We start from the raw sequence: 20,275 nt of genomic DNA on the forward strand, positions 1-20,275 counted from the left end.
GGCTCCTAATCAGGTTCGCAACTCTCACAATAAGCCACATTTTTTAAGAACCTGATGTGGTCATGCCTAATTCAATAATGCCTCTATTTAGTACTCCATGTATTCCTTTGAAGGGCAGAATACTCCTGTATCACCAGGGAGTGTATAGCTATATATCAAGTTGTCAAGACTCACCTCTGAAGAGACTGTAGTCTTCGTTCCTCTCTCTTTCTAGCTAGCCGTTCTTCTTCTTCGTCTGGTCTACTAGAAAAATAAGGGAAGGAAAGCGTTAAGAGGAATAAAAAGCAATTTTGGTGCTAGGCAATCACTGTTTAGTCATTTCACTTATTTTCAAAAAGGATTTAGTCTGATCTGAGATACTTCTTCACAGCCATGTAAAATTTCATTGCTGAATACAGGTAGTTGACAAGTTTGTAGCATTACCCTTTCACATTTTATAATACCCGAATGCTTCACCCACTGTAGTAATGTGCACTTCAGACTCCACAGGACAGTTTAAAGTATCTTAGGAGCAGGTTGCAGACTGTTCCAGAAGCAGGAGACCTACTTGCCATTTTCCCCATGTGTCACACCCTGTTTTAGAGTAAGCATACTGCACATGCATAGTTAAGTCCATTGCTGCACCTAGAAGAAGATTGATGGTTCATAAGCTTTTGATGCCAACACAATTTATCTTTCCAACAACCATCACTACTCAATCTCAAGTTGCCCCCAGGAGAGCAGTCTGCATGAACTCTTTTGGCAGCTGCCTTCCCTGTTCTGGAGTGCACAAGGATTTACCTGAGTGCATCAGCTGTGTGATTCTGGGAAATGCTGAGCCCACACAGTACATCTGTGCATGTGCAGATATGTTCTACTGAATGCACGCACTTAAGCTTTGTGACCTGCCTTGGAGAAAGCTCAGCTTCACTTCGCCATTAAATACACCATAAAAGAACTGCCAAACTCTAAAGCAAAGTGCCAAACAGTATTTATTTGTCTGTTATTTTTTCCTGACAGAATTAATGACAATTCTTCAGCATTAGTGACTGGACACCTGCCATGCTTTTCCAGGTGCTAATCATTTTTCAAAACTGAATGCACTATCTGAAGATGTTTGATATGAATATTTACAGTATTAACACACCTACTAACAGAGAAACAGATACTTTAGTACCACACAGCTGCAAGCAACCAATATAAAAGTTAAGCAAGAGTGACATCCAGTGGTTAATTGTAGCACATCACATGTTTTAACATTTGTGACAAAATGCACCGCTAACCCAACTGGAAGTCTGAACTCAGTTTTTCCATCTGCTCAGTCAGGCCATAGATGTCTTTAAACACAATCCAGTAATTCAGAAGCCATGTAGTGTTTCACATACCAATTTTCTACTTCCTCCTTTTTTTGCTTCCACATAAAGAGTTAGAAAAAACTTGGGGGAGTTTTAGAAGCAGGAAACTCATGCAACAGCTTACCTTTATTGGAAAACTATGTTAGATCCTTTTATAAAACTAATCAATTCCCCATATTAGCTAGTCCAGGAAGACTAGAAGCTCCCATTCCCAACCAACCATGCTGGGTTGCTCCCAGCAACCTTCTGTAAAACTATTTTATTGGAGACCCCGGTGTCTTATAACTATGTAATAGTCTCCCTTCACACTGGTGTTACAAAATACAAACATACCAAATCAATAAAATGCTGGTATAGCATTCAGAAAATATATTTCTTCCCTATAATTAAAAGTAGTATTAAATATCTTCTTGTTTCTAGACACTTTGAAGGAATTGAGTTTTTCTTCAAATTCAGACAGTCTGAAATTATAAAAATTTAAGAGTGGTTGTTAAACTGAAGAAGTTCAAGAGAGTCTATTTAGCATATTTTAATGAAAAGTTGTATCTCAAGTACATGGTACCAGATTCTTGAAGTCCAAACACAGGATAAAAACAATGAACTGAAACAATGCACCAATAGTCCTATGATTCCCATGGTAGGGATGGACTCAGGTGAGCCAGCTGCATTACTGATGTGGGGATCAATGCACCTAAGCATTCTCTGTGTTCAAGGAAAAGGTAAGTGCTGGCTTAAACATTGAAACCCTATAGCTTAAAAATTCCCAGAAGGAATACTGATGATTCTGCAAAACAAGGTTACACCTGAGATCTGAGACAATACATGTTAAAAGTCAGTAAAACAAATCTAATACTACATTTCTACTTTTTTTAATGAATTGGAAGAAGGAAGTTTCTTTTGTGGAAAAAGTCCCCAAACTGAGGAAAGCAGACAGCAAAAAAATTCCTGCTGAGAATCAGTGTGCTTAAAGCCAGTCATATATCAGGCTTCAGTGTAATAATACATTCTGAATAGTCCTGAAATAAGCTGGACCCCACTCTGACAAGACCTTTAAATCCTCTGTCAGAAGATAAAGCTTGACATCTTTGGAGTTCTGCCATAAGGTGACTCTCAACTAACCCTCTATTTTTGGAATTAGATGTTACAGTACCGAATGACAACTTAGCTACTAAAACTGAGTCTGGCACAAATCTCTCTCTTCAGAGGAATAAAGCTTTATTTGTTGGCATGTCAGCCACAGGGATCTACTCAGTTCTTCTGCAAAGGAAGTTGGCAGATCTTAGATAAAAATCTAAAACAGTTCTATACATCTTCAGGGCTTATCAGCACAAGGCTAAGGAGTTATCAATTTTTGCACTAGGACAGATTTGGCAGACCAATCTACCAGCAGAACAGGTGCACCCGTCTTCCTCAGGGAAAAAAGGGAATGACATGCTGTTTTCAATTTTTTCTCCTTTTTGAAAGCCAAATTTATTTAAGGTGTACTGTATTCCTCTGGCTTGAAGATCAGCACTAAACAGTGTACAGCTGTATAAATTCTTTAAAAACACAACTCTCAAACAAGAACAACGGAATTACAGGTACTTGAATATAGAAATTTCAGATCGAGAAATAAGATCCACATTTTGTTCACCTATAGTACTAAAGGACAAAAGGAACAGAGCTAGCTGAAACTACACTGCCCAGAAATCTGAGATCTAAACTTCAGTGACACAAGGAAGCATATTGTGCCCTCCCAATGAACATGGCTTTCCAGGTGTTTCATTAAGGAATAAGCAGTGATGACCTCCCATGGAAGCACTGACTTAACTATTTTAGCTGTTTATCAATTTCCCTCCCTTTGAAGGATTAGTCAATTAAAGAGGTAAGTCAGTAGGAAAAAAAAGTTTTACAAGTCCTTCAACATCTAAAACACAATTTTTGCAGTACTACTTTACTTGAAAATAAGTCAGTCACTCTTGGTATCTTAGAGCAAAAAAAGTATCATCTTACATTTAGATTATTTTGTTGAATTGGTGAAGACAGCTAATCACTTAGATACTATCTGCAGACAGATCCTAGAGCAAGCTCTGAAGCATATACCAAGTGCTGTAGGACATTGCTGCTCAGTTACTTGTTACCCACATAGTCCCTTTTTGCTGTACCATGAGCTTACCTTGAAATAAATTATTTGTTCTGTTTTCACAAGAAGCAAGCATTTGCTTCGCCATTGAAGTATTTCATGTCCAATCTTAATAAGGAAGTGTAAAACATAGAAGTGTAGAGCAATAGCCTACTTAAAGAATGTATCTGTGATGCTGCCACTAATCACTTCAGCATCATTTCTAGTGTCATACTGCCCATCACTAAACACCTCTGGTTTTGGTTCTCTCTCAAACAAGTAAAACAAAATTGCTTCCAAATGAAAAAGTTCTTAGTATATTGGAGAGTAAAAATTGTAGGTAGGTAGGGAAGACCAGCACACAAAGTTAGTAAAGGAAACAAATATATGTATTTACCTCCTGGAATGCCTTCTGCAGTAACAGCAGTAACAGCAACAGGCTGCTATGGACACCAGAATGAGTCCAGCTACAACAGCTATGGCAATAATTAAAGCCTCAAAGTTTACTGAAAAATATGAACATATTAAACTTGTTAGACTTAAGCATTAACATCTGTCTTTCTGATAATTCTTCCCCTCCTTCCCTAACATTTTTTCACGTCTGTATGGAAAAAATAACAACGCCACAATTCTGTGCAATTACCCCAGTTAAAACTCAGCATATGGCATTAGAATTTTGCTACTATGCATAATCTGCACTGAACAGACATTAAGTAAAACTGCTGTTTACATATACCAAATTATTAAAAGCCATCCTGTAATGCTATGATATATAACTACAGGTGTGATTCCACAGTCTGTTCTCCCAATCACAACCTTAGGTGGTATACAGCATGAACAAAAGTTATATAGATGCAGCATCAGTGCATACACATTACACGCAGCAGTTAGAGGAAAGAGTAAAATGAAATCACAGAATCATTAAGGTTGAAAAAGACCTTTAAGATCATCAAGTCCAACCATCAACCCAACACCATCAAGCCCACTAAAGCCTATCCCAAAGTGCCACATCTACACATTTTTTGAACACTTCCAGTGATGACGACTCCACCACCTCCCTGGGCAGCCTGTTCCAATGCTTGACCACTCTCTCCGTAAACAAAATTTTCCTCATATCTAGTCTAAACCTCCCCTGGTGCAACCTGAGGCCATTTACTCTCCTTCTATCACTAGTTACTTGGGAAAAGAGACCAGCACCCACGTCGTCACAACCCCCTTTCAGGTAGTTGTAGAGAGCGATAAGGTCTCCTCTCAGCCTCCTCTTCTCCAGACTGAAAAGCCCCAGTTCCCTCAGCCACTCCTTGTAAGACTTGTTCTCCAGACCCCTCACCAGCTTCGTTACCCTTGTTGGACACGGTCCAGCATCTCAATGTCCTTCTTGTAGTGAGGGGCCCAAAACTGAACATGGTATTTGACGTGCAGCCTCACCAGTGCCGAGTACAGGGGCACGATCACTTCCCTGCTCCTGCTGGCCACACAATTTCTGATCAAATCCTCTGACATTGTCGTGGCCTGTAAGGAACCAATATAAAACTCTCCATAAAGCTTTCTAAGTCATCTTCTGTGTCCAAAGAGTCAGAGTCTACATCCAAAGAGTGATTAACAAACAGGAGGTGTGTATTATTTTAACTGCATACACTATAACACCTGTAGCTGAATCAGAAACCTTGTATCCTGGAAAAGAGTGAGGCCCAGGAAAAAAGCAAACAGGGATGATATAAGATACAGGTATAGACACAACTTCGAAGAGTTATTTAAAGGACCTAATAAAGGACAAAATTAAATCAGTTGGGGAAGTGGTATCAGAGATAATAACTAAGCAACTCTCCCCACACACACCCCACACTGCCTATTTTAAAGCATGATGGGGGGGCAGGGAAGCTATCTCTTCTCATCTCTCAAATAAATCCCTCTGAACTCTGCCAGATTCAGCAGCTTCATGCTGGTGCACTAACACAAAGTTGATGCACATGCACTTTTCACCACTTCAGGGTACTAGTGATAACAGTCGAATTCAACAAGTGAAGTTCAGAGGGTCCATCCTCTCTGATCACATGCACAAGCCAGACAGTCTGTTACTTCTCTACAGATCTCACCAACTCGCATGTGGCCAAAGAATATCCTTCACAGATCTCACCAAAGATTAGATCCCAGCAAATATGTTTGCTTGTGTGTTATGATTTACTGGATATAGTTTATAATACAGATTAATACATGGCTACTAGTCACAATACACAAGTAAATCCTCAACACATGAATTTTGAAAGTAACACATTTCACCACACAATTTCTCATTCTGTTACTCCCCTACAAGTTAAAGCAATGAAATATATACTTCAGTGAAGTAAAACCAAAAAATGGTTTTAATCTCCATTAATTTTTTTGAAGTATACTATTTACTTTTTAAAATGCCATTTAATTGAAGCAAAAAATATATTTTGCACTTATTAACAAAGTGCAGGAAAAGATTGTCAGTTTTCGGTCTATATTCCTGTCTCCATTATCAATTTCATTTGCTTATTATTCATGAAAAACAATACAATTAAGCTACTTGTATTACATTGCTTCTATACTGCTTTTTTCTTCACTGCTGGTTAATAATCTGTCAACATGTCTTATTCCACATAAACTGTAACTGGAAACCAGTCATTTGCTTTCGACTTTGAGAGCTGCAATATTCACCTTCACTTTTAGCAACACTGAGCTAACACTCATCTATTTGCAAAAAGGGAAAAGACCACCACACTCACAAGGTAATTAGTTTTCCTGCTATGTCCAGAGGGGACAGTCTCAGTAAGACTATATATCCCCATGGCACATTGCTGGATATAATTTGTAAAAAAATCAATTAAGGAAATGCATATATGGGGGGGGAGGGTTGCTTTGTTTTTCTTTTTTCTTTTCCCACTTCTACCATTTCTGCTGAGAATATGCTCCATTCTCTGTTTAAGCTGCATTCAATCTAGAAACACAAATGGCACCTAAGCTAGAAGCCATTTCTATAGCAGGAGTAAACTGCCAAGAACACCCTTAGTATCAGTAGACACCCGTAATACTGCTTTTTTAAAGGACACAAACACAAACACATTTCTGTACTGGTTGTGGCTGGGACAGTTAACTCTTCACAGCAACTGGTATGATGCTGTGTTTTGGACTTCTGGCTAAAACAGTGCTGATAACACACCAATGTTTTGGCTGTTCCTGAACAGGCTTGAAGAGCATCAAGATTTTCTCCTCTTTCACCTGTCCCATTCCCCTCAAGGAGTAGGGTTGGAGGTAGCCAAGAGATCCAAGAGGTCAGGAGGGGACCCAGGGATATTCCACACCATATAATGCCATGATCAACAGTAAAACACAAGGTAAAGGAAAAAAGTGGAGGGGGGATCTGGCTTCCAAGATGACTACTGTTTGGGGACTGGCTGCGCAGCAGTCTGCCTGTGGGAGGTGGCAAGTGATTTCCTTTGCTTTTTTTTTTCCTCTCCCCATTTTTGCTTCACCTATTAAACTGTCTTTATCTCAGTCCATGAGTTTTCTTGCTTTTGTTCTTCCTGTTTTCTTCCCCCATCCCACTGACACCAGGGGAGGGAGGGAACAAGCAGCTGTGGGGGTACTTAGCTGTTGGCAGGAGTCAACTGACCGCATTTCCAGAAAAATGTTTGCTTAACAGTTCATAGTAACAGCATTTACTATAATATTGAAAGCCCAATTTCCTTTAAGGTGTGCTTTATCAGTGAAATGATACACCCTCTGTAGCTCTAAAAAAACCCCTCCAAAAGTCTAAGCATAAATGCCTCTCTCGCAAAACAAAGCACAGAGCCCTTCTGCTACGAACAAAGAATTGGCAAAGTTCTCCTGTACCGTCCAACCTACTCCCTCGCTTTGCAGGGATTATATGAAGTGGTAGCATTCAGAAACTTGCATCCTCCATTTTAATAGCAATCTTCTACCTCTGCTACTCTAATTTAAAGACTACTCCATAACCTCACTGGTCTAAGTGGGATAACTTTCTTCTAATTTACAGTTAACATAATCACCGATAGTTCATCCCCACTTGTTTTTGTCCTTTAGCCTCCTGGTATTCATGAGCAAATACCTAGAAAGCAGCAAGCCTTTCCTTTGCTGGACTGAAGATGTATTCTTATTTCATATGACAAGCTTTCCAGTGTCTTACCTGTTCTCTGTTCTAGTCTGTTCTGACTTTAGATCTGTATACACAGCATTGCAAAAATAGCTCCAAAGATTTCACCCCAATGGCAGCATGTGCACCGCACTGTACTTTGCAACACAAAATGCAAAGTAAAAGGAAATCCCGTGGCAATGAAATAATACAGCACTACAATCTACAGTGGCACTCTGCAGCTTCCTTTTTAACCTCAACTGGGTTGCCTCCCATACCCACAGACCACACTGTTTTTTCAGTTGTTTAAGCAAAACCAGCATTTAAGAATTTTTGGGTGGCTCCATTCCTATGGTATTGGTTCACTGCTGCCACTGCAATATACTATAAAAATTGTGTATCCAGGCATATCATCCCTCATTTTAAGAAATCTTAAAAAAGGTAAGAATGGTCACCCTTTGTCAACAGGTAATGACCTTATTTCTTTGTATCTCAGGAGTATAGTTTAAGAAACAGGTGAATCCTGACTACATATATAAAATCCTGGTTCCCAGTCTAGACTTTAGCATAAACAGGACTCCACTACACAGTAAATGTTTTAAAGCTGTTCGATCAGCATAACTATACTGGCTGTTCACAAACAGCCTTTAACAATGACTGTTTTGTTAGGTCCAAAAGATTAGGGATCATGGTTCCAAATCATAACCACTGCCTCCTTCCCCCACCCCTCCAAATAAATTATGAGGAAACAGCTCTAGTAAGCAGTAGTCTTACTTTAATCTAATCATACTCATAAATAAATCTCTACAGTAAAAGTAAAATTAGTACCTACTCCAGCAAACTCCCCATCGAGCATTTGAGAGCGAACATAATGAAGATGGTGGAAGAATGCTTCTTACAGGGTAATCAATACAAGTGTTGTTGGTGTAACACCAAAGGCACTGTGCAAAAGAAACACAAATAAAACCAAAATTATTGATCTTCAAAAGACAGTTTACAATTTAGTGCTCCTCTCCACAGACAGAATTAAGTGCACACAGTACTGTACGGATATATTGAAACTGCTTTGTAGTATAAAACCTACAGAAGTCCTGCTACAATTCCTAAGTAAGCCTAAACCAAACTGTGTGTACATTTTGTACTTATAGGCAATATTTACACTAGCCTGAAAATATTTGGGAGCATACTAAGGTACTCTATATACTCGAGGATAAAATGGCTTCAGGTTTAGAATTACTGAAATACAAAACCAGAAAGCCAACTGTTCAGAATTTTAAAACACCTGGTATCTTTGATGATTACAGATATACTTATCCTACTTGAGCCCGATATTTGATTATCAACAGAAAGAAAAAAATAAGAGAACCCTTACAATTCTACAGGAGGTTTTGCTGTAAGGTAATAAAAGATACAGCCTTATCCCATTTGTGTTGCAAAGTACATTGGGTACCTTACTTGTGCATAATTGCGAATCTGGATATTTTTTAAATTTAAAATTTCTTACATGTATTGTACTTACAATACCAGCACAACATTTCTGCTTTTCATGTCTGTGGGTTTTGGCTTAGAGTTAATTTTCTACATAGTGGCTAGTATGGGGCTATGTTTTGGATTTGTGTTGAAAACAGAGTTGATAACACAGGGGTGTTTTAGTCACTGCTGAGCAGTGCCTACACAGAGTCAAGGCCTTTTCTGCTTCTCACACCACCCCACCAGTGAGAAGGCTGTGGGTGCACAAGAAGCTGGGAGGGGACACAGCTCGGACAGCTGACCCCAACTGACCAAAGGGATATTCCATACCATATGGCATCATGCTCAGCATATAAAGCTGGGGAAAGAAGGCGGAAGGCAGGGGGGTGTTCAGGGTGACGCCATTTCTCTTCCCAAGTAACCGTTACGTAGTTGATGGAGCCCTGCTTTCTTGGAGATGGCTGAACACCTGCCTGCCGATGGGGAGTGGTGAATGAATTCCTTGGTTTGCTTTGCTTGTGTGCGCAGCTTTTGCCTTCCCTATTAAACTGTCTTTATCTCAACACACGAGTTCTCCATTTTATTCTTCTGGTTTTCTCCCCCATCCCACCAGGGGGTGGAAGTGAGCAAGCGGCTGTCGTGCTTAGTTGCCAGCTGGAGTTAAACCATGACATTATGTCACCACTAAACTTAAGCATCAAGCTTAAGTTTAGTTTTTCATCTGTTAAAAATAGATACTAATTCAAAATTCTTTTACCACGCAACTCAACCAGTGAAGAAGTTTTGGATGACAGTAAAAGGAATCCTTGACAGAACAGGGGTTTTTAGGATTCTTTCTAGAAAGAGCTCATCCAGGAACTATGCTTTATCTAACAGTACTATCAAGAACATCTGTCATACAACCTCAATTCACAAAGTCTGTTATCTTGCTCTAAATGGTTAGAAAAACGTTAAATACAAAGGAAACTGTTAGCAATAGATTCTGCTCTCTTGAACCAAAGTGAAGAAAGAGACAAGAAAAAATTATTCATCCTTTGTGGTTGGTAGACTGTACCAGTCAAACATACCCATAAAGACACATCAACAAAAATAATTAAGATAGCAGAATAATCTTTGCAAAAACACTGCCCTCCTAAGTTTTAATTTTAATCAAGAATGTTAGATGAGAACATAGTTAATTTTGTTGGATCAATTATTTAATGAGAATTAACAGTTCAAAAATAATGACTAATAGGGGACAGACTAAAAGTCATTGTTAAACTTGTTTGAATGTGATGTTGACCCTGTTTTGAGTAAGATGCTGGACTAGATGACTCATGAGGTCCCTTCTAACCTGAATGACTCTATACTGTTGATCACCTGTATCGCTCTGGAGGAGACTACTGCATGTAACTATTAAAAATGTGTAGCCCAAAAGGCAATACCTGATACAGCTACTGACTGGTGCAGCGGCTGAAGAAAGAGAAAATAGCTCAACTGACTCATTCCCAATGCTAAAAATTGAGCTAACTGTCAAACTCAAGTTAGAAAAAAGCCTAGGGTAAAACACTTCCTTAACTTTGATCCTCATCTACATAACCTAAAAATGAAGGATGAAAAGATTTTATTTTCTTTAGCAGTAAATCATATATACTTTGCAGAGCATGCTTGGATTCTTGCTCAGACTCTGATGGATATCACTGACTTTATTTTAGTAGAGTCTCACATGGATAATGAAGTGCAACATCATTAATTCAGTCCACATTCATTTTAAGGACATATTCTCAGTGTTAAAAGAAATAAGATAGTAACTACAAACACAAAATGAATACTTCCTCTATAGTCAGATAGATGTATGCAAGTATCCTGACCTTTCCTTCTATTAGTTTATTTGTTGGTTTTGGTTTGGGTTTTTGGGTTGTTGTTTTTTTAATGCCTAGCTTGCCTACAATCCATTTGCCACAAGAATTTCGATTCCTTACATTTGTTATTAGGACAAACATGAGAACGACAAAAATAAATAGCTGAGGGTAAAAGCATGTTGGTAGACTACTCAGAAGTTAAAAACGAGGCTTTGGAAAATTCTCCAGAATGCTGAGGCTCTACACAGGCACACAGATTTTTAAAATGTAGTTCTATCTTCAACTATTGCTTGTGTTATGTATTTTGTCTTACACACTGTCATATGAAGTTAGAAACATGAAGAGAAAACTCTCCCAAGATGTTAGTCAATAGATATTTACACATTATCTATCTGGTAACAGATAAAGTTCTCAAATTTTCATATACCTGGTAATCTGCTAGTCAAACAAATATTTACTGTCAAGTAAATGAATCCTGAAACTCAATTTAACAGCTCTAATCAAAATCCTTATGTGTTATTTTTTAATGTAACATATTGTAAGAAATAAGATGAAATACAACAGCATATCTATAAAATTCCAACTCAAAACTTATTGATAAAACCATGAGAAAATAGGTATTCATTAACTCTAAAGACCAACCCAAAAGACCAACCAATTATAAATATGATAAACAAAATTTAAGCATTTTGAATCATAATTCTATTTAACTGAGCTAAATTATTACATTTTAGGGTTTGTTTGGAATTGTTTTTATCTATTCAGCAAATTTTTAATTTTCATTTTTATCTGCTGCTATTAATATTGTCACCAATATGAAAACCTGATTTTTTTTCTACTGAAGCCATTAAACAAAATAATTTTAGCAATCCTTTACTTTTCTATTGCTCACACAAATGCTAATGGTTTTGTTCTGTAGCCTTTCTTTATTTTTTTTAAATATATGTGCAAATTGTCTGAATCAAGTCTAAACTCCTTTCTTCAAGGTTAATACTGATGCTATTGAAGCAGTTGCCCTGAATGACCCATAATTCTGTCAGTAAAACAAGCCTGGACACTGTCATTGGTTTGACAGATTCTGAAAATAACATATCTATAACTCCGTTAGTCTCTTCAGTACACAAACACAGCTAAAGGGTTTATTTCTCCTGCAAGGTGAACACATAGCTCTCAGGTTAATAAAAGTTGTGCTCACGTATCTGTGGCAGCACTTACTTGAAGTGACAGTCAAATCAGTGGTAGTACTGAACATTTAATCTTTAATGACCCGTATTTTCCATTTCCTACTTTATACTTTTGAAGATTAAGAGTCCTTTATACAATGCCATGCTTATGACACTAAATATACAAGTCTGAGAAGACACAATAACCACATCAATACAAGCCAATTAATGTTTTTCCTTTAAAAAATCCAAAAAGTGTGCAAGACAAGCGTGAAACAGGTAACTTTAGATTTCTCAATCTCCCCTACTGAAAAAGGTTTGCAGTAACTTATGTAACTTAAAGACTCATGAAATCTCTTTTCAACATCAGAAGTTAGAATTAGAAACAGTCTCTCACTTCAAATGTGGGAGTTTCTTCTACTCTGCAGGGACAGACACCTTTTGCATACTTATTATGACCCTTATTGTGGAGCTAAAAAGGTTTTGAGTGAAGGACCGAGAAAAAAATTCTGTTGTTTTAAATATCTGCCTTATTGCAATCACATTGGAAATCTTAACACTCTGCTACCAGAACAGAGATCTAGCATGGCAGTCTTAAGCACTTACACTCTGATGGAGCCAGTGGAAAGGCCAACATGTCTGCACTTCTACAAAGTACTGATCCAGTCTGCTTTAGTTACATGCATTGCTTGGGGCATCTCCAGAGAAAGGCATTTCTCATTTATTTACATTAAATTTCCCATTTCTCCTATTCAGCATGGCTAAAATTCCATGCATTTCTTGTACAGAAAATTCAGTTTGTCTAGCCCTTGTATAAGATGGCAATTTAACTAAGTGCTGCTTGCAAAATTAGTCTAAAACAGCAGCAACATCAACAGATTGATGCACTGAGCACACACTGAGACTGGAAGTCTGGATTCTACACTGTCCATCCCCTCCAGACAAAGCAGAGAAATAGCCTGAGGGACCAAATCATACAGCAACCCGGGCAAAGCCAAAGCACACTGGCACTGAGTGTGACAGAAGGATAGCAGCACATCAGTTGACTCTACCATTTAAATAAGAGAAGAGGCTTCCTCTTAAGGGTAGTTCCACTAGATTCACCATTAAAAACAAAACCAAACCTCCACAAAACAGTCAAATCAACCCCAATAATCTGACTTCATATTAGGTGGAAAAAAAATAATCACCAAATTCTCAGTCAAAAGAGATGTTAAAAAACTTACTGAAACATTTTTTAAACATTCTTCACAGGACCTCCGGGAAAACTCTGAACATGCTAGGAAAAAAAAAAACAAAACACACAGATGTTATATTTATTTTTCCTCAGTCACATCAAGCACATAACACAATATTTAGCTTTTTCTTTTTTCTACTTCTAGATACAAGCAACAATTTTGAAGGAAGCAATGAAAGCTCAGTATTTCCATTCCAGCAGAACTGTAGCAAACAGAGATACAAAGCATTTAAGTCTGACCTCTGACATAGTTAGGGAAACAATTTAAGCTTACCTGTAACTTCAATTTGCTTTCTCTAAAGACAACATGGGAAAAAAAACCCAAGAGCCTCCCTGGATCTCTGCTGAAGCTCTAAGACTTTTACACTGCAGTTTAGAGAGTATTTCAAGTTTTGCAACTTTGGAAGACTAGCAAAGGCTGACCCCTGCCTAGGGTTGGTCCCCCTTCCATAAATATTAACCTTTTTCCTGGGTAAAAAAAATTTAAAAAGGTCTCCAAATAACACAATTTTAAAGAACAGTTAAAAATTATTTCCAAACATAGGACACAAAGTTATTTTGTAAGACATCAACGAGAACTCTGATAGAAGTTTAAAAATCCAAGTGATGTGGAAGAACTTAATTCATATTTTCTTTGGATATCACAAAACAACTTCTCCTCCCAGAAAAAGAAAATATTTACTGATGCTCACATTCCCAGAGGATTCCAGCCAAAGGCTATGACCTTCATTTAGGATTACAGCATGCTTATTATCTTAAAACTAGTCTATTTTGTCCACAACATAGACATAATTTGCTGTCCACAGGACCACATACATGCTACAGTCTTGATCTAGATGAACTACTCGACAGATGAGGGGGAAGTTTCCTCTCCTGGTCTGAACCTGGATTTTCTTCCTATTATTGTAGTTCCTATGATATTTTTTAATATTATTTAATGAAACTAACTTTTCATGCCTGTAACGTTTTAATTTTGTCAAGCCGAATTGGTCAGGCACTTGGACTAAATGATCACTGTAGGTCCCTTACAACTGAAATAATGTATTCTATTATAAATTATTTCCACATATAATCACATAAATAAGGGGAAGGTATCTCTGAATCAGGAATCCAATACTAACTTGAATTAATAACAGCACATTAGTCAAACAGTTACCTATTGGGGCTAAATTCTTAGTATGTTTTTGATAACTACATATTTCAATATTTTCTTTTCATAATTCAATATTACACTTTTCTGGTACTAATTCTGAACACTAAATGCATTTCATGTACCAGTATATTTAGCTTTAATACATCTGTTTAGAAAATCCACTTACTAGTTTATCTGGTACCAACTAACTGAGAAACAGCCTAAGCGCTAATATAAGGCACATATACCATATTTTTCCAATTCATGGAAAAAAATCGTGAAAGGCAGATTCAAAAATAGTTCTCAGTTTAAACGCAAAAAATTTTCAAATGGGATTATTCCACATGGAGTACCACCATGCTTGTTATAAAATTACTTGATTACATTTTCAATTTAAGATTTAAAACACCTAAACAAACCAGCTTTCTAACATGAATGAGCGAGGTATGGTCAGAAGCATGCAAGTACACCAAGGACTTCTAAAAAATGTTCAGGTTACATTTTCAGTAACTGAATCACCTACAGCAAAATGAAGAAATGTAACATTCCATAGGTTCTTATCAAAGGAGGTAATCTCACAAGCTTTTCATGCTGTTTATCTTCTTCAACCACCTTCTTACTGACATACTATAGCAGATAACCTATACTGGCATGTAACCAAAAGGTTAAGACTGGAGCTTACATTATAAAAAAATTAGAACAAACATAAATAGTAGAAGTCTAAAGAACAGCACAGAAGAGTCTTAATGAAAAATACTTCAAAATATATCATCACAAAATATACATCTCAAAAATCCAAACATTTTTATGTAGTGCTGTTACAAAAAATGTAACATTGCCATGAGTTATTAAAAAAACAAACATTTTTTCCATTCTGCTTTATATATTTCTCTAGGTCATATAACTGACCAAGATACATAAACTACCCACCAGTTACGGTACTCTCCACAAGACCAGAGGATAGAACAAAACACCTCTCAAGCTGAAAAGGAAGAAAAACCCAACAAACCACCGCTCCAACGCACCTTGCTAAAGCATCATGTGTACCAAAACACATTAAATCACAAAAACAACCACACCACCAAAGTTGTTTTTAATTCAAACATATTAAGTTGACAGTCTCCCTCTAACATGTCAAAGGACTGCTGCATTATCATTTTAAACTACATTTATCAAGCATAATAATTCCTTCTATATTGGCATATTACATCAGCATTAATAATTTAACAGGTAATAAAATCATAAATCATTTTTACATACCAAGCCTGGTTTACCAGGCAGTGGAAGCATTGATAAGTGGTGTAATTTTTACCAAAACAGTTCAGTGTAATACCTTGTACAGAGTGAACTGTCATAGCTGTCATAAGATTAAATTCTCACAAGATAAGAAAAAGTTATCACTGTTCAGGCACTATTTTTTTTACGATTAGAACTCTGCCCACACATACAGGAATTAATTTTACAGAAGTTATGTGTATGACCTCACTTTCTAGGAGACATACTCATGGACCAGGGTAATTGCACAAATACAGAACAAAGGCTGTTTCCTCCACAAAATATAGCTAAAACAGAACAGCACTGACAATAAAGCTCTATTTTGTTTGAAAACAGCTTTCCCCCACTTCCCTTTTCCAATATGTATTTGTGCATGAAGGTAACATGTGCAGAGATTTTTTATTTTGGAAGACAGGGCTCTATACCAGCATACACCAAGGACTAAGTACTGCCATACAACCTTAAGGCCAGTGACTTGGGGGAGGGTGGGGGAACACCACCACCCTCTTACTATCCCACTGAAAAGAAACAGTGTGACTGCTTGGACAGTTAGAAATCTTTCAACACCTACACTAAGCTTATTCATAGCTAGCTTATTTTAATGTCTTCTCTGTCCCCACTCTCAGCACAACACTTCAACTTAAACAGTTGTTCTCTCCTACTAGTGTAAGAGCACTTTCACCAAGTACTCTCACTCCCCCTCGACTTTCCTTCTGCTCCAGCAATTAAAGCCAAACTTTTCTAAGTATTTTCTCAAACAGGTAAGAATACAACCTTTGTAGCCCGGCTTTATGCCAGCCAAACTCTGTTGAACACAGGTGCTGAACTTGCAGAATATTTAAACAGGATGGCTTACAAGGTCTCACACTCTTGCAGAACTACCATAAAACTGCCATTTCTCTCTTCACGAGAGCATCACTTCAAGTAACTGATATGCATCTGATAGTCAAGTCTGCCTGCCTACTTTTTTCCAGCTATTTCAACTTAAAATTATAATACTAGTCATATGGCATAACAATCCATTTTTTGTTTTTCACTTTAATCTTCTTTCAATATTTGATCCTTAAAGGCCACCCACACCTTTCTGTATAGTATCATGATACTTCATCATATCAACAACCAACTTTGTGTCATCAGCAAATTCCTAAACTCACATAACAGCACACAAAAAGTTCTTTCCTAGGGAACCCATAAGCAACTCCACTACCAGTTAAGCCGGATTTTTGGCTCAAACCAAAGCCTGTGGTTTCACCTGTTTCTCAGAACTACTAGAAAGACACTGATTAACTTGCAGTTATTCACAGATCTACCTTTTGTTCTTTCCTCTGAGAAAGACTGAAGTACCCTTTCTCTTCTGTTTCTAGTTAGCTCTCTCACAAATTCAGATACTTCCTTTTCAAGTATAAACCTTTCCATAAAAGGAACGAAACACCTCAAACTGGACACTAAAACCACATGCCAACCTCTACTTGAGATACCCAATTTTAACGCAAACTAACCCAACATGTACCCTTCTGGTCACATCTGTTAATGGCAACCAACTTTGAGGCCAGACTTCATCAACTGCTTTCCAAAAGCAGCTATAAAATAAACGATTCCAACAGAACAAACAGGTTGGCAAGAGCGCCATCAGTCAGGGCACAGAAAACCTAGCCGATTGCTGCCTCCTTGCAGCAAAACTCCGGATAACCCCACGGCCCCACAGGCCGGCCTGCAGTAGAAGCCCTAGTGCTGCCGCCGCTTCACTGGTCGGAAGCTTGGAGCCAGCCTCTCGGGAGCAGGCTGCCTGTCCTGTCCCGGTAGTGCCCAGGGAGGGGACACGGAACCAGCATGCTCCGAGGCCGGGGACGAGGACTAAGGCAAACCCCCGAGCTCCGCCAACTCTCTAGAAGGCGCTCCCGGGCGGCGCTCGGCGCCTGCCGGCCTCGGGGCGAGCGGGGGCCTCCGCCCGTCCCTCCCGCCGTGCTACCCGCAGCCCCTTTCAGGGGCAAGCGCGGCCCTCCAGAGAGAAACTCCCCGGGAAGGCCCCACAGCCCGCGCCCACAGGCGAGCGCCTCCGCGGGGAGGAAGGGAACGGCTACGCGCTGCCCCGCCGATCCCCGCCCCTCCTTACCCTGCGCCGGTGCTGGCGGAGCCGTGGCGGTGAGGTGCGCCAGCCCCATCCCGGCGCCGACCCACACCAGCGCCAAGCCCTGCAGCCACCGCCGCAGCGCCTCCATCGCCGGGCTCCGCCGAGGAGGGCAACGGCCGGGGCCGCGCCCGCACCAGGAACCGACAGCGCGCAGGCGCCAATGGCCCGCCCCCGCGGGCGCCAGCGACGGGCGGGCTCCGAGGCGGTAGCGGCGCAGGTAGAGGGCGTCACGGCGGGGCGGGAAGCCACGGAGCCAGCTTCGTAGGCCGGGGTCGCGGCCCTGCAGGCGGCCGGGGCGGGTGTGTTTCACCTTCCGTGAGCTGCCGTGCGTGCGGCCTGCGCTGGCCGTGCCAGTGGTGTCAGCGTCCCTGAGCGGCCGAGCTGTGGCTGCAAGTCACTCGCAACCATTTGTGATGCGCGTTCTGTGATACAGCAGGCCTCTTCCCCCTCCCTCCAAGCTTACTGTTCTTTTGATTTGACGCTCTTTTTTTCTTCCTTCCTTTGCTGCGTGGGCTCTTTCGGTCCTGGCGAGGGCAGGGAGGTGGCAAGGGTCCCTTGCGCTGTCTGCTGCTTGCTGGTGGCGCTTTTTGAGCGCGGCTGGCCGGCAGGCTGACAGAGCAGCCAACAGAGCCAACAAAGGCATCCCTGAGTCAGGGCTGGCTGGAGAAGGGAATAAAGAGATGGAGACAAATGTGAAAATTTGCCACGACCTTTCCTTTTTAAAAGGTGAATGAGTTGCTGGTTTTCCACAGTGACCCACCTCTTGGGACATTGCAGAAGTGCTCTTTGAAGTGCCTGTGGGGATACAAAACACCCAGATAGGGCTGCAAGATACGACACAGGAATGAAAGAAACAGACCCCAGCCCCTCCGAGATGGCAGGGTAAGGACGCAGGGTAAGGTGGGAAACTGGGGGCATCTCAATGGCCCTAGACAGCTGTGGTTAGGCACTGAATCGAGTCCTTAATGGCCAATGAGGTGAGATACCTTGCCATGCTTTGATGGCCAACCTTGCTTTAATTAATTGAGCTGAGCTTTGTTAGCTTCTCTGTGATCTTGTTCACAAATGGGAAGTTTGATACAGGGCAATCAATAGCCAAAGTATTGGTGTAGGTTTTTCTAGCACTGAATGACTCTGCTTCAAGTAGGAAGCAAACACTCCCTCCAACTTTGACACTGTTTCAGTCAGCAATGACTCCAGTTGCTTATGACCTTCCTTCTCAAACACAGCAGCATTTAGACAACTTTCCTTAGTCTTGTGTAATGATACCATTGTTATAATTGACAGTATTGCAACTGGTTTGCGGGCATAGGGAGAACAGCTCTTTGCTGTTTGAGATGCTTTTGCAAATGCACTTGAGCCTTAGCGAGGGATAAGATGAATGTTCTTCACAATGCTTGACCTTGCCATCCTACCTAACTTTAGACACCCAATTGACCTTACTGCAGAGATTAGTATCCCTAAAATCCCACACAGTAAGAGATGAGTAGCTCCAGGAAACAGTTCTGAGGGAATTAGGATAACTGCTAGTAACTCTGGTGACTTAGGCCAGTGCATAAAATTAAAGGGAACCAACCTGAGTCTTGTTGCTCGGCTCTAAGGCTGTTGGCCTTCAAAGCTGACAGAGTGCTATGCATGCTGCACCAGGACGGCTTTGTGAGAGATTTGGCAATTTCAGCAGGGTATGATTGGAAGGTGCCGTTACCTTAAAAGAAGTTTCAACCTCTGTATTAAAAAGTTATTTACATCTAATTTTGCCTATATCATCTTTGGATTTTTGCCAGCAGCTCTAGAGTCCCTGCCTCTCAGTTTTCAGGGAGTGTTAGAAAAATAAAGTCAAAGTGTGAGTATATGAGCCACATGAAAACCAAGATGTTTTTACCTGAGCTTAATGTAGGAAAATACTGACTTCTGACTTCAGCCTTCTTCAGCTGGCTGAATCATAGAATGGTTTGGGTTGGAAGAGACCTTTGAAGGTCATCTTGTCCAGCCCCCCTGCAATGAGCAGGGACATCTGAAGACCAGGTTTTGTCTATAACTCTTTATGCTCTGAAATATTTTTTTTTTTCATGTTACCATATTCTTGAGTCATTTGAAAGGTGCTCTTGGAATAGTATAAACATGTAGATGAGTGGCAAAGACTAGAAAAAGTAAGGAACTGTTTACATAGATAGTAATAATTCAGTAGACTGCAGCTAAGGAGGCATAGACAGAGATGTATAAAGTCATGAGTGGCACAGAAAAAGTGAACACAGAGTGACTGTCTTTTGTAATACAAGACCTAAGGGCATTTGAACACAATTATCAAGCAGAAGATTGAAAACAAAAGTACTTAAAATAAAGTGCTTAAAGTATAGCTAAATTGTGAAACTCTATGTCTTTGGATATTAAGGACACTAAAAGTTTAGATTAGTCCAAAAAGATGGGATTTTTTTCCCATGAATATGTCTGTTAACAGTTATTAAATACTGAGA

At 39.7% G+C, this 20,275-nt stretch overlaps 1 protein-coding gene across 1 annotated transcript in view; it reads right to left on the bottom strand.

The window, feature by feature from the left end:
• The window catches only part of PTTG1IP2 (PTTG1IP family member 2), a gene marked incomplete at its 3' end in the record, with an annotated part of 33,839 nt that extends 15,632 nt beyond the window's left edge, over positions 1-18,207 (bottom strand). Inside the window, exons 1-5 of the mRNA XM_082014612.1 lie at positions 17,784-18,207; positions 13,253-13,305; positions 8,385-8,493; positions 3,833-3,941; positions 175-243 (exon numbers count right to left, since the gene is read on the bottom strand). Coding sequence (XP_081870738.1) covers positions 175-243; positions 3,833-3,941; positions 8,385-8,493; positions 13,253-13,305; positions 17,784-17,889 — 446 coding nt within the window. The 5' untranslated portion in view covers positions 17,890-18,207. The remainder of the gene's footprint in view (positions 1-174; positions 244-3,832; positions 3,942-8,384; positions 8,494-13,252; positions 13,306-17,783) is intronic.
• Positions 18,208-20,275: the final 2,068 nt, after the last annotated feature.

This window comes from Phaethon aethereus (assembly GCF_964289735.1).
Source record: "Phaethon aethereus genome assembly, chromosome: 2".
Lineage (NCBI taxonomy): Eukaryota > Metazoa > Chordata > Aves > Phaethontiformes > Phaethontidae > Phaethon > Phaethon aethereus.